Source organism: Trichosurus vulpecula, chromosome 7 (assembly GCF_011100635.1).
Source record: "Trichosurus vulpecula isolate mTriVul1 chromosome 7, mTriVul1.pri, whole genome shotgun sequence".
Classification (NCBI taxonomy): domain Eukaryota; kingdom Metazoa; phylum Chordata; class Mammalia; order Diprotodontia; family Phalangeridae; genus Trichosurus; species Trichosurus vulpecula.
Window position 1 is genome coordinate 219,245,009 of NC_050579.1, and position 14,645 is coordinate 219,259,653.

The 14,645-nt window shown below is 36.3% G+C and overlaps 1 protein-coding gene across 1 annotated transcript in view; it reads left to right on the top strand.

Annotated features, from left to right (window-relative positions):
• Window positions 1–9,757: 9,757 nt before the first annotated feature.
• The window catches only part of KHDRBS2 (KH RNA binding domain containing, signal transduction associated 2), an 886,124-nt gene continuing 881,236 nt past the window's right edge, over window positions 9,758–14,645 (top strand). The window contains exon 1 of the mRNA XM_036767560.1: window positions 9,758–9,848. Within this exon, the coding sequence (XP_036623455.1) occupies window positions 9,758–9,848 (91 nt within the window). The remainder of the gene's footprint in view (window positions 9,849–14,645) is intronic.

Genomic DNA, 14,645 nt, shown 5'->3' on the forward strand with positions numbered 1-14,645 from the left:
TTTTAATCTCTTTCTAAAGGAAATGAGAAACTTAAACACAAGGAAAAAGAAAAGGTTCTCAAGTAGAAGGAGTTGGAAATGATAAGGAGATAACTAGTATCTCAACCTACAATATAACAAGAGAGGGTGAGAGAATGATACATTGCATGTAGTGGGGGAAGGGAAAGACTGCTGTTGCCATGAACACTGCCCTGATCAGGGATGAGATATGGGGGAGCGGGGGAGACGACCTAGGCAATGCAGAATGTCAGTGACTGTCCCTAATGCTGATAGCAAAGATGGTGAAACTTGGACCTCATAGTTATTTTCTTCATATTGGCTCTTTTAAAGAACCTTTATACCATTCTTCCTTTCTTTAATAACTTGATCACTCTGTATCTGCCATATGTTCTGAAACAAAACCAGTTATGATAATATATACTTATTGGTTATGAGTTATATTGGAAATATTAAAAGTAGCTCAAGGGTATTATGGTCACTAAAAAATACACAGAGAGGTAGAATTTTTGCCTAATGCCTGGAATTTCTCCAAGTGGGAAGGTGAGGGAGCAAGATAGAATGTGTGTATATATAAATATGCATATATCCATATGCCTATACATATCTATGTGTGTATGTGTGTGTTTCTATATAGTTTACAAAGAAGGGAAAATAGCAATTTAACATGTACTTATACCTAGACACTGAATGAATAAATAATGTTCTATTAGGAAGAGGTAATTTTCTAATCAGAATTAGAAGAAAGTCTCTATGAGGCACTGGTCTCTACCAATATACCTCCACATTAATCTCTCCCACAGGCAGTTTCATGGAAACCTTTTCTATTTGTGGGAGCACTGGCAGTTAGTTATTATATAGAAATTCATGTCTGTAGGGAGAAAAAAGAGGGAGTGACTGATTCCACTAGATAGCGCAGAGATAAGGAAAAGCTAGTTCTTTTCAGATAAACACTTCCATTCCACATTTATACATATAAGATCCTACCTCCTCCAAACTTTCAAAACATCAATTATTTTATTCCTTTAATTTGTCTCCCCTTCATCATTGGATGAAAGGATGCTGGATAACACAAACTGTTTTTTATTTTGATTCCCAATAATGACAGCTACTTATTCATTGAATTATACCTTATAATCGTTATATCCACTGGAAGGAACCTCAGTGGTCAATTAGTCCAACCCCCTCAATTTACAGATGAAGAAACTTAATTCTAGCAAAAGGAATTTAATCAAAGTTTACAGAGAAAGTAAATGGCAGAGGTAAGATTTGAATCAGATCTTAAGACTATAGAGTCATTGCTGTTCCCTCTCAAAAAAAAAAAACTGCCTCAATGCTAACTGTAAATGCAGCACAGTAAGTGTCAGAAACGTATTACTAACAGATTCATATGCTAATGAGGCAATAGGGAATCACCAAAAATCATTGTTAATAATGCTCCAAAGAACTGGTACATAGATATAGATAAGATCGTGTGATATTATGCAAAGTACCATCTCAGCATTAGGTAACCAATGATTTTAGTTAGTAATTTCACTCATTCATGATCAGTCTACTAAAATTTAATCCAATAAGCATCCTCCAAGCCAAATTCTATATTTGGTCGTGATATAATATTAACCACCTACCTTTTTCTATACAGTACATATGCACATTCATGAAGATTTTGATTTAGACAATTCAAATCAACAAATATTTTCTAAGCATGCCTTATGTGCCAGGGCACTCTGCCATGCCCTATTATCTACATTTTTTAAAAAAGAGTTTATTATCAGTGATTTCAAAGTTAATTGACTTTTTAAAATTTATATAATCATTAGCTTTGAAACTGTGCTTTTAACATATCTTGAAGTTATACATATTTTGAAATGTAAATAAACAAAACATTAAATTCCTTCTATTATGATTTGCAGCTTTTGAAATATTTAACTCTTTGACACCTACATATAAATATAAACACTGTTCTTCAGTTGCACCTATCATCATGAAACAGTGGAGTTATTATGCACGTAGATATGGCAAGATTATCATCTGAATTCCCCAAAGAGAGAAAAATCTCAACAACAGATACTGTTTTGGAGGCAAGACATTGGGCACTTTACTTTGAAAGACTTCCTTGGCAAAGGTCCTTGCTCTGGTTATCCAGTTGTGGATAGATTAGATGAGGGGTGATTGAAGATGCTGATTTTTAAGGCTTTCAGTGGGACAATATGATTTTTACTGCAGCTACATCTTACAAGTTCAGTTTGTGAATATTTATCTTGTGTAATCCACATTTGCACATTTAATAATGATGGCATTGATCAACACAGTTTTTTGGAGATTTCACAATGTATATGTATCATTTGCTTTTGGCTGCCATTTCAGATTCTCTGTTATCAGAGCTTAAAAAAGTCAAGGCGAGCTAGAAATGTCCATAGAATAATAAATTTTAATTTGGAATGATAAGAGGATCATAGATTTTTTTATGTGGAAGTTATCTAGGTGGGGCAGAGCCAAGATGGCAGAGTAAAGGCAGAGATTTGCTGAAGCTCTCACCCAAAGCCCTCCAAATCCCTGTAAAAATGACTAAACAAATTCTAGAGCTACAGAGCTCACAGAATGATAGAATGAAGCAAGTCTCCAGGCCAAGACAGCCTGGAATTTCAATGGGAAGGGTCTATCACACCATGCAGGGAGAAGAATGCAGCCCAGTGTGGGCCACCCAGCATAGACAAGTCCAGAACAGACAGGATGGAGCAGGCCTCAGGGCACCGAATCACTGGCAACTATGGTAGTTTCCAGACCTCTAAACCCACAAATGCCAAAAACATTGCTGGCACTGAGGTCTTTTGCTTTGTCCTGCATGGATCAAGGTCTCAGTTCTGGGTGGCTATGCAAAACTCCTAAAGCTTGGGCCAGAGCACTCTCCACTCTCAAGCAGAGTCATACCTTGACAAAGAACTCAAAAGTCAAGTAATTGGCTGAGAAAATGAGCAGACAGTGTAAAGAAAATTCAGGCTATAGAATCTTACTTTGGTGACAAAGAAGAGCAAAACATACAACCAGAAGAAGAGAACAAAGTCAAAGATCCTATAACCAAAGCCTCCAAGACAAATATGAATTGGTCTCAGGCCATAGAACAGCTTAGAAAGCATTTTGAAAATCATCTAACAGAAGTAGAAGAAAAATTGTGAAAAGAAATGAGGGTAATTCAAGAAAATCATGAAAAATGAGTCAATAGCTTGCTAAAGGAGATCCAAAAATAATATTGAAGAAAATAACACCTTAAAATAGACTAACCCAAATGGCAAAAGAGGTTCAAAAAGCCAATGAGGAGAAGAATGCCTTAAAAAGCAGGATTGGCCAAACGGAAAAGGAAGTCCTAAAGCTCACTGAAGAAAATGAGTCCTTAAAAATTAGAATGGAAGTTATCTAAGCCAATACTTCCATCACATGGACAAGTACACTGAAACTAAGAGAAATTAAGTGACTTGACCAAGATTAAGTGGGTAGCTAGTGAAAGAGGCACAATTTAGGTGCAGAACTTCCAATGCCACATCCAGTGCTCATTCTACTGCATCATCCTAACTTCTCTTACTAGAGATACCGTAACAAAGAGCATACTTCAAAATTCAATAGCAATTATAAAATGGAAGCATATGAGTACATAAAGAGATTGCATAAGTGAATAGTTTTAAAATTTTACTATGTTCTAGAAATTAATTCATCATTTAAGTGATGGTGCTTTTTTAGGGGGACACTGACATGCTTATTCTCTACATTGACCAATTGATAAATAATATAAATCAGTAAACTGGATAGCCATTTTCTATATGACACTTTTAACTAGTGAATTCTGCTGACTCGCTGGAGAGGAAAAAAAATAGTGTGGCTGGGTGGATGAGAATGCCAAGTGAAATGGGACTTCGGGAGAATAGCTGAACATGCACACATGTGCACACACACACATCTGTGTGTATGTGTGTATCTTTTAAATGCTGTGCAAATGGCATTTGGACCAATAGCCCATTTAGTGTGATATGAAAGCTATTTCTGTCTCTATGGACTTTGCCATGACAAAAGCAAAATAAATTCCATCATAGATATGTTAAGAATGATGTCCACTACAGCTTCGCATCAAAATCCCTTTGGTGGTAACACAGATTTGATATTGTAATTGTAGATAAAAAGTATAATTAAATATATATACACACACACACACACACACACACACACACACACACATATGTATACAAAAGTAAGATAGTCTTTGATTTCATGTAAAAAGTGAGAGAACCCTAACAAATATGTATATAACTCTATATACAGTGCTGTTACAACATACCATCACTGAGATAGTGACTTAAACAAAAAAAATTAAAATGAGATTTTCACTTACCTGAAGGCACAATTTATGTTTCTATAGGCATATTATATTACATATTCAGTATCAGTCAATTGAGCACTTTTTATAATTTAAAAATGCATTTATACATTTTTCCATACATTAGGTTGTTCTGAGATAATTTATTAAGTAATTGCATACTGTATAAATAATATATGTAGAGACAATACATGCAGCATATATTAAAATTAGTATATTTATTGAAAACAGATGTATTTATCAGCTAATGAGCACATAGATAAGGTGCTGGAAAAGTTGATATTTTATTCAGCTATATTATACCAGGGGAAAAGCTGTTTGTTTTGAGTAAGTTCTGAACCATATTAACTCTTGAGGGTTACAAATGTTCAATTAATGTTTTAGAAAACAAATCTGAAAATGATTTATTGCTCTAATTTTCCTCATTAGCTTACATACTAGCAGAGTCTGACTGAGCTCTGGTGGTACACAATCTGAGGACCTCAATCAGAAAAAAAAGATTCAAATGAAATAAAAAGAATTTGTTTTTATAGGATATCTGACTTTCAGATTATTGCTATTTAAATAACAAATTTTGATGAATTTCATATTCCCCTTTAAATTTAAAGGGGAGATGCATAATACATTTTATCCGAAGACCTGGGTTCCATTCTTGGCTCTGCAGCTTGATAACAATGTGAATTAGAGCAAATCACTGAACATGTCTGATTCTTAGTTTCCTCATTTGTAGAATTATGTGGTTCAACTAGATAGTCCTTAAGATACCTTCCAACTCTACTCTTCTTTGATTTTAAAATTACGTAAGTAATGTTGATATCAATATTAATTTATCATTTTTAATGCAATAATCTGATTCATATCCTAGATATGCTATCCATAAAACTAAATAACTTCCTAATAAGGGTATAATTCCATTTTATATTTTCTTTAACATAGTTTATTATTATAATTATTTATCAATTTATTATCAGATCCTTTCTACTGTTTGACACATGGTACCAGACTACTGGAATTCATTATTTTAAATCATGGGTTTATTGATGCTTTTTATATAACATTCCTCCCCTTCTTAGTGTGCCTTCTCTTGTAACAAAATAACAACAAATATAGGGAGTTCTGCTTATTTTTATTCTTTATGATTACACAGCATTGACTTTTGTTTTATTGTTATTTCTGTTTAAATTATTGTTGTCATCTTGCTCAATGTTTTCTTGGTTCTGCTTGTTTCACTCTGCTTCAGTTCATATGGCTTCTCATGTTTTTTCTCAGTGTCTCATAGTAAGCAGGTAAGGACCAAGCACTTATCAAGCACCTGCTATGTGCCAGGCACTGAGAGTACAGGGAAAGGCAAAATCAATCCCTGCCCTCAAAGAGATCACAATCTAATGAAAAGGGACAACATGAAAACAGCTATGTACAATCAAGTTTCCTTAAAATAAATTAAAAATAATCACAGATGGAAAACACCATGATTAAGAGAGACTAGCAAAAAGCTTTTTGAAGAAGGTAGGGTTTGATTTGAGGCTTGGAGTAAAACAAGGAGCCCAGGAAGTAGAGGGCAGGAGGAAGAGGATTCCACCAGACATGAGGTACAATTAGTGAAAATTCATAAATTTGGAAATTAGAGTTTGAGGAAAACCAAAGAGGCCTATGTAACTTCACCAAAGCAGGCTTTGAGGCGAGCAATGTGTGAAAAGACTGGAAATATGGGAGAGGGACAAGTAATGGAGGAGGGACTTAAAAGCCTAAGAGAGGAATTTTTATTGAATCCTAGAGGGAGCACAAAACCCCTGGAATTTATTCAACAGGAAAAAAAGGAGTAATGTGACTTGACCTTTGCTTTAGGAAAATGTGCTGGAGTTGAGAGAGACTTGAGGCAAGGATAACAACAAGTAGATTATTGCAATAATCCAGGCATGAGGTTATGAAGGCCTGCATCAGGGTCATTTATTATGGAACAACAATATTAGTTATTTCTCATAGTCTCATAATATTGCAGTGTACACATACACTATGATATGTTTCATTACCATTGTTTTATATAGGGAGTTATAATTTTATGTTTATTGATATATTCTGTACAATTTTGAAGATTTGAAAGGGGACATAATGTTTTTAAACCTTTAAATATTTTTGATATTCTTTGAGAAAACATTACTAGATATTTTTTCATTATCAGTACCTCCTAAGTATAATCAGTAGATTAAGGTAGTGATATCTAAGGCCTTTCTCACAATAAACAAATACATGATCCTATGCTGATGTCTCCATATGACATGGGTATGACTTAGGGCTTTATATTTCATTTAAATGAAATCTCAGACACAAAATATGTGTTTGTCATTGGAGGATCAGCCTAATTAAATTCATAGAAGTTCATTAGCAGATGGTTAGTCACAAAGTGATGCTTTTGGCCACAGCAATTCATGAAGAATGTCTACTAATGAGCACAAGGGTTGCAATCTGCATTATTCAAGGGAATACTCACACTGCTGAAATCAAGATTCTTGAAGTATTATATTATGTCAATATATCCACAACTAAACTGTTGTATCTTCTAAATGTACACTTAATCATGGAAAAGAAGTTTGTGAATACATAATGTAATTGTAATTGTAAGACAGAATAATAGAATAAAATATCTGCATCATTTTAATTCAACAAATTTGGTTTCTGCATACCTCTCTGATAAATACGGGTCATTGGTCTCTTGGTAGACTATGTAGTAGAATGTGAAAGCAATCATTCTACAATAAGAATGGCTATTTATTCCAATTTATAATTCCCCATTCCATACTTTTAACAAATGTTACCTCTGTTTCTCACCTCACTGTCCTCAACTACTGCAGTAACTGCCAACAACTGTCTATTAAGTAGGAATTGCTCTATTTGTAATTTGCTGAAGGGTCAGGACCATGGACAGAAAACAGTGGAAAGGAAATTTCTTGGGACTAAAGTCCATTCCACCTGCTGAGCATGCTTAGCCTCTTAAGGCAGTACTTCCTAAATTACAATAGTATGTAGAACCTAAACGTTTCAGAGAGATGACCAAAGATTCAAAAAGAATTGGATTCAGAAATGAATGGGGAGAGAGAGTATGGTACAGAGATCTGAGAATGAGTGGACCTGGTTTTGTGGAAGAGTACTGTAGGAGGGAATTAGGGGACCTGGATTTGAGTCTTTCCCAGTCACTTTCTAGATGTTTGGCTTTGTGTCTGTCACTGAAGTTCTCTGGGACTCAATTTACAAATTCAGGTCTGTAAATTGAGGAGGTTGATCAATAAAACTCTTTCAAGCTATAAATGCATAGTCCCAATTTTACCCATTTAAGTGACTAATAAATTCAATTATATCTACCTCAGTTTCCTCTTCTACAAAAAAGTGGAAGTCGTATTTGCTCTACTAATTCATAGGTCTATGAGGATGAAAATAACATAAATTTGAAGGTGCTCTAGCAGTTTTAATGTTATAAAATGTATTTTGTTATGAAGAGAGAATAGATATTTAGGCAGTATGCTTTTTTAAAGTTATATGATGGTAAGGCATTTTTGTTTGTTATTATCATGGAACAAAAGAGATTTGAAATCCAAAAGGAACAACAATTACAAATACTAGTCACTTAAAAATGAATTAATTCAGTTCTAAAAATATGTATTTTACTGTTATGATAGCCTGAAAACTGAAATAATAATAGCTTACATTTATTTAGCACTTTAAATAGTTATCTCAATTGATCCTTACAGATACCTTGAGAAGCAGTTTCTATTATTCCCCCATTTTACAGATGAGGAAATGGGTTCAGGAAGGTTGTGTGACTTTTGGAGAAGGATGGAAGGAAGGGGGGAAGGAAGGAAGGCAAGAAGAAAAGAAGGAAGGAAGGAAATTGTAGGGAAACATTTCTGAGAAAGAAGTCAATCAAATAACATTATATGGATCATTTAATAATAATTTAAGTGTACAAAATAATTTTTCATGAGGGTTCAATTTTGCTTAGGCTGTTGTGCGAATGGAATTCGTGCTTTGTGAACCACTATTCTAGCAGTGCAAATGATACCTGAGCTCTGAAGCCTCAGCTCTGGAACATAGAGCGGTAGTAACTAGAGCAGCATTGGTCTATGGTCAAATGCTATGGACTCTTAGAAGAAGGGAAAGGCACATATGAGAACTACCTGGTTCTGGGTCCCTTTCTTGAATTCTTTTTTGAATTCCTTCCTTGCTGTCTATTCAAGTATTGTTCTTTAGCTTCTAGATCAAGTATTGGGCTTTAGCTTCTAGATAAGTGAAGTTGGGCAGGAAAAAAAAAGTAACAAAAACCCTGCTCTATTTATTGTACCCTAGTGGACTGTCACACATTAATACCCTTAAGTCGCTGGAGGGTTTTCTTTTTCCTTTTTTTCTTTTCTTTTTTCTTCAGTGGAGTTCCTGCGATATCTAAATAATAGCTTTCTCAAGCCATCGAACTGGTGTCTCCAGACTTTGAGAGTATGTGTATGGTTGGGGGGAGGAGGGGTTGGGAGACACCTGTATCTTAATTATTTCACAGTTTAAAAAGGCATTTACTATAGAAGACAGTTGTGCTCTTAGAGACATAGATGAAGTCGAATCAGCCTTTGAGAGACTTTTTATAGCCATAGTGCCTACTCCATTCAGACCTTATGTACTTTTCATTACTAAATTTTTCTTTCTTTCTTTCTTTTTTCCTTTTTCCCTCTCTCCAGGTTTTGGTTCCTGCATCTTATCTGGGTAGGGCCAGAATCCGTCTCGCTGTCAACACCGGTCCAGGTGGAAGATACCCAGAGCTCTCCTAATAGAAATCGTCAGGCTCACTAGGCAGGGCAGGTCGTGGTCACAAGAAGCCTGCTCTGCACTGCTGGACTCCCTCCCCTGCCAGCCGCCGCTCTGGTCTGCCCGTCAGGCGGTCAGACTAAGCTATCAGCCCAATCGCGGCACCAGAACCTTCTTTGGGTTCTCCGCCTCCCCGGGCGCCGTGGCCAATAAGCAGTCCGAAGAGGTGGGGTGGGGGGACCCCTTCCTCCCGCCTCTCTAGTTAAGGCCGCTGCAATTAGACTGAGCTCAGAAAGAGAACGAGGGGAGAGCTAGAGGGGTCTGTGTCTGCGCGGGGCAGCGGCGGCGGCGGGAGAAGGTAGTGCACAGCCAGCCCGACAGCTGCATGGGCCAGTGAGAGCCCCTGCGACCAGCTCCGCGCCAAAGGCTAGGAGGCGGCAGCGGTGGCAGTAGCGGCGGCGGCGGCCGTGGAGGAGGAGGCGGCGGAGCGGGAGGACGGAGAGGAGGAGGAAGGGTAGAAGGAGGAGGGGAGAGGCGTCAGGCGCCACTGCCATTTGAGCAGCGCCTTTTTAGCTTTTGCGCGCTGACCGCCGCGCCGGAGTGACCGCTATGGAACAGGAGAAATATCTGCCTGAGCTGATGGCAGAGAAAGATAGCTTGGATCCATCCTTCGTGCATGCAACGCGCCTCCTGGCCGAAGGTAGGTAAGACTCCAATCTGGCGCGTGATGGGCAGGCATCGACTGGCTGGCCAGCTCTTGCCTGGCTGGTGTGGTGTTAGGGAAGTGAAGTTGGGGAAGGAGACCTATCTCCTCCAGGCAGTGGAAGCACTGGCTTACCTAGCATCCTAGGCAGATAAGAGTCAGGGCTTGGGAGCATGCAGATGTTTCCCCGCCCTCCTCTTCTTCCTCTGCGTTTACATTTTAAATTGGGATTCAACCCATAAGAGAAAAGCTACTGAGATTGTGACCTGTCAGGATAATGGGTAAGGAGGATTCTCATAAGCGTTCAAAGATTGCCAGTGGAAGAAGCCGAAAGTGGAAAGGCAGTCTGCAGAAATCAAGGCACTTGGGGAGTGAGGGAGATAGATGGATGATCAGTTGGGAAGTCATTTATGTTCCCGGTAGGATTCCACCCCTGATCCTTAACGAACCTTGTCGCCACCGACCAGCGTTTCCGCAGCATTTTGGAAGGGATCTGATGCCCTTTAAGCCAATCAGACAGTCTTTACCATAGCCTATCTAAGTCATGTTACTAAGTAAGCCAAATGAGACCACCCATATGTATGTATTTACATGTCGGGAAGCATAAGATGGGATGCTGGTAAATCTATTTCGAGGGTGATGATTAGGCGCTGGGCAAGATGTACCCAGACACACTTTCGCCAATTGAACAGCTGTTTTACAAAGTATGCGTTTTCTTTTGTGAACCTATAACGTAAAAGACATTGCATTCCTAGGGATGCATGAGGAGTCCTCCTTAAGGAAGACTCTTGTATATTGTTAAGATTAAAGAAATGGATAAATTTAGTTTCAAATGATGCTCTTCAACTTTAAAAAGCATAGCAATTAGGACTAGTAGTGATCAATATATATTTAAAGTAACTACAATGGAGAGAGGGGGTGTTCATCAATTATTAATTTCCTCATTATCAAATTAGCCAGAACGCAGTAATGTAGCTTGGGGCTGCTGTGGGCTAGTGTATGCTAAAATAAGTGAAAAGTTTGTTTTTTTTAATGAAACATGAAAATGCATTTATTTTGTTTGAATGGATAGTTTATATAGAAAAATGCACATTCTACTATTTTATACACAAGACTGGGTTTCAATGCACTTATTTAACATTATAAATATATAAATGAAAGTTTTGTTAGTGCATGTACTTTCAAAAGTTAAAAAAACTATTTCTCTTCTTTATACTTTTACAATATAAGAAAATAACTACAGACATTTTTGCAACAGTTAGTATGCATGATTTAAGTAATTTTTCTGAAGAACTTAATCTGTGAGAAGAATTTGGGAAAGGGGAGGTTACATTCATGTTTTGCACAATCCTAGTTATTGAATGAAAGGCTGAACAAATGAAAGTTGAAAAGACAGTTATTTTTATCCACTTTTCCTCTCCTTAAAAAAATCAGGAATAAATAAGAAAAAAAGTGCAAACAATAATATGAGAAAGTGTCATTAAAGAAATTTAGGTTTTTTTTCAGACAGTAAACAAAGTGATGAAAAATCTTATAATCATACCCCTTAAATGGAGTACCCTTTGAAATATAGAATTGGCTTATCTGACCGTATCTTGTCCATTTGTTGTTACTGTTTTCTTCAATTTATAAACTCAGTTATAATTTGATCTACTAATTAAGAGTTCTCTTTGGGACAATGGGCTTTATGATTAATAAACAGTTTTAAAAATCAGTTGAGTTTGACAGTTTATAAGAGAAACACTAGAGATGGCTGATAGTTCTACTGTGCCTAGTAAGACAATCAAAATACTTAGTGTACTTTATTAGCAATCTTCTACTGGGGACACATCCTATTTTACCATGTAATTTAATCTTTTCCCAGCAGGGGGAGGCATCCACTGCTTCTCCAAAGGACTAAGGGGAGGGGAAAAAGCATTGGGGAAAATTACCTAAAGAAAGAAACAAAAGAGCGAGGCCCTATTCGAATTCATATTGTAGAGGAAATGGGTAGAGTACAAGATTTCTTCTGTGTTTCTCAACTTTCTATCAATGTATGTGACATTTACATGTGTATACTTATATACATATTTATGTAAAATGAATGAATGACATTGTGGTATACTCTGACTATATAGGGACAAATATAGATGAATATTAAAAGGGACTAAAGTGAGCTATCTGTGGCATCTGTAGGGAATGTTAATGTAGACTTCACATTATATACCTCTAATTATCATATACAACACCATCTGTCAAATTTTTTGGAGATGATTTCAGTCCTCTATAGAAAAGTCTTAATTCATGAATGTGACAAAGTTGCTAGTAAAAGTGGTACGGGCAAAATAATTCTAGCTTCTGACTGAAAAACAAAACAAAACACTGACAAAGATTTTCAATGAGCAGGAAAGAAAGCTTCAGTGTTTATTTCAGTGTCTTGCTGGCAGACATATAATAGTGAGAGCGATAAAAATGATACAGAAGATTTGTTTCTCACAGTGCTTTTCCTGGATCCAGGTTCTGGGAGTGAGGGTGGGGATGGGGGTGGCATGGATGGTTGCTTAAAGTTTGGAAAGGCATTCTCAGCTAATTGTTTCATATATTTCATGATTATAGAATGACAATCTGTTGCCAAATAATGGGTGTTCTTATTTAATGGAGTTAAGCTAGTCCATGGAGTAAAAATTGCTATGATTATTTTTCCTCACATTACTTGGGATGTTGACACCAGAACAATTCACAGGAAACTCTTGGAGGGACGCAAGCATTCCACAAATTTAGCCAATATCTAGAACTGATTTTTTATAGTCTGTTTTTAAAAGTTTAATGTTTTAATTTTTACTTTCTTTAGAGAAATGATGGCTTAAAGTGTTCTCATTTGACTTAAACATTTTGCTGTTGTTGTTGTATTTGGATTATATATCCATTATTTTAGAAGATAATTTTGAGAAGATAGCAAAATGACAATGCAGCATCCCTCCAGTTGGCCCTACTCAAATGCTGACTTTGCTTGCTTGTTAAGATTCTTCAGTTTCATTATCTGGAGTTTCATATAATTGTGAAATAACAAGTCTGCACCAAAAAAAAAGAAATGCAAGAAATACAAATTGGTATAAGAATATTGAGATAGAATAGCTAGCTCTTACCTGACAGCTGGGTCTTGAAGAATGTGTATGATTTTATTAGGCAGGGATGTATGTGGGGACACATCATTTTAGACATAAGAAACTTCATAACAGACACATAAACATAAAAAAAGCCTTAACTATAATGTGTGCATAGTGGGTAAGTTTGCTGAATATGAATTAAAACTTAAAAGGTAAATTGCAGCGAGATTGCAAGGAGCTTCAAACAACAGAAATTGGAGTCAGGACTTTATTTCATGGGCAAGGAGTAGTCACTGAAATTTTTTATCAGTGGGATATGATCAGATTAGCATATTAGAAAGATTTTAATCTGTGTTATTTAGAATGGATTAGAGGCACAAATGAGAGGCTCCTGATTATTTAAAGGATTATTGCCGAAAAGAAAGGAGGATGACTATTATCAAAATTTGTGGAGGAGGGAGGTGATATACAAGGCAAAGTCTTAGAGGCAGACACTCAAAAAGTGTTTCAGTTGTCGAAACTGTTTTTTTCCTTATCTATCCGTTTTGGTTGGTAGTATCAAATCTAGAAGTAGAAGGCTTAGTCAAAATAGAAAGTTTTATTTGCCAGCAAGTGGTATAGAAGACGTATTTTTTCAAATTTTATCAGAGACAATAGCATACCAACAATTTTTTCAGTGTGAATAGTGAATTAATTTTAGAAATATATTACTTAGCTCCTATCCTCCACCATGCAATTTCCCTCCCCCCCCAAAAATACCTACAGAATAGAGTGAGCAAAAATGTATCATAAATTTATCAATATTTAAAGTTTTATGATTATATTGAATATATATGCACATATATTTGAATGCATGCACACACACATACATGTGTTATATATGTATATATTTATCTATTTATGATATTTTTGGACCCACTCAAAGTCAAGGGTAAAGTGGATATTTTCCCCCAGTTTGACTAAGTGTACATTTCAGTAGAATATTAGCTTCTTAAAAGCAGGGCCAGATTCAGCATATTAGTCAATGTTTGTGGAAAGGAATTGAAGTGAATTGTGTATGCTATCAGCACCACATGTTATTTATGACTTCTATGAGCAAAGAAGCCCCTTTCTAAAGTGCTGAAGACAGAAGAAGGTACAATATAGTTTTTTTTCCCCCTCAAGGTGTTTGCTGTCTAGTTATAAAGACTGGAATATACTCAAAGACTCCAATGGATCTATAATTTCATTTATTTGTAATTTCCATCCAATAATGTAAAAACCAAACCATCCATACCTGCCTGTACTATGCAACTCTTATCCATGGCCTCCCAAAATTTCACCATAAGGTGTCCAAGCAATATTCTAGGAGCCTTCCTCACATTTCCCAATATCACAAGGGAGCTAGTGGAATACTCTGACTGTCCACTTGTTATCTCATTGAGGAATTCCAACAGAAATAGATATTAGATAAATAACAATATTGGATGTATAACAAGGTTTACCAGACTTGGAATTAAGAAGACATTTAGCATTTGTGTAATCAAAGATAAGTCTCATATCTTCTCAAAGTCTCAGAGAGTTCTCTGAGACTACAAATTGATCAAAGAAGTCTTATACAAATGAAATTGTAGATCCTTGTATACATGGACATAAATAACAACACGATGCCGTAGCACAAATGATTCCTCTTATCTAGAATGCATTTACTTTTCATCTTTACCTCTTG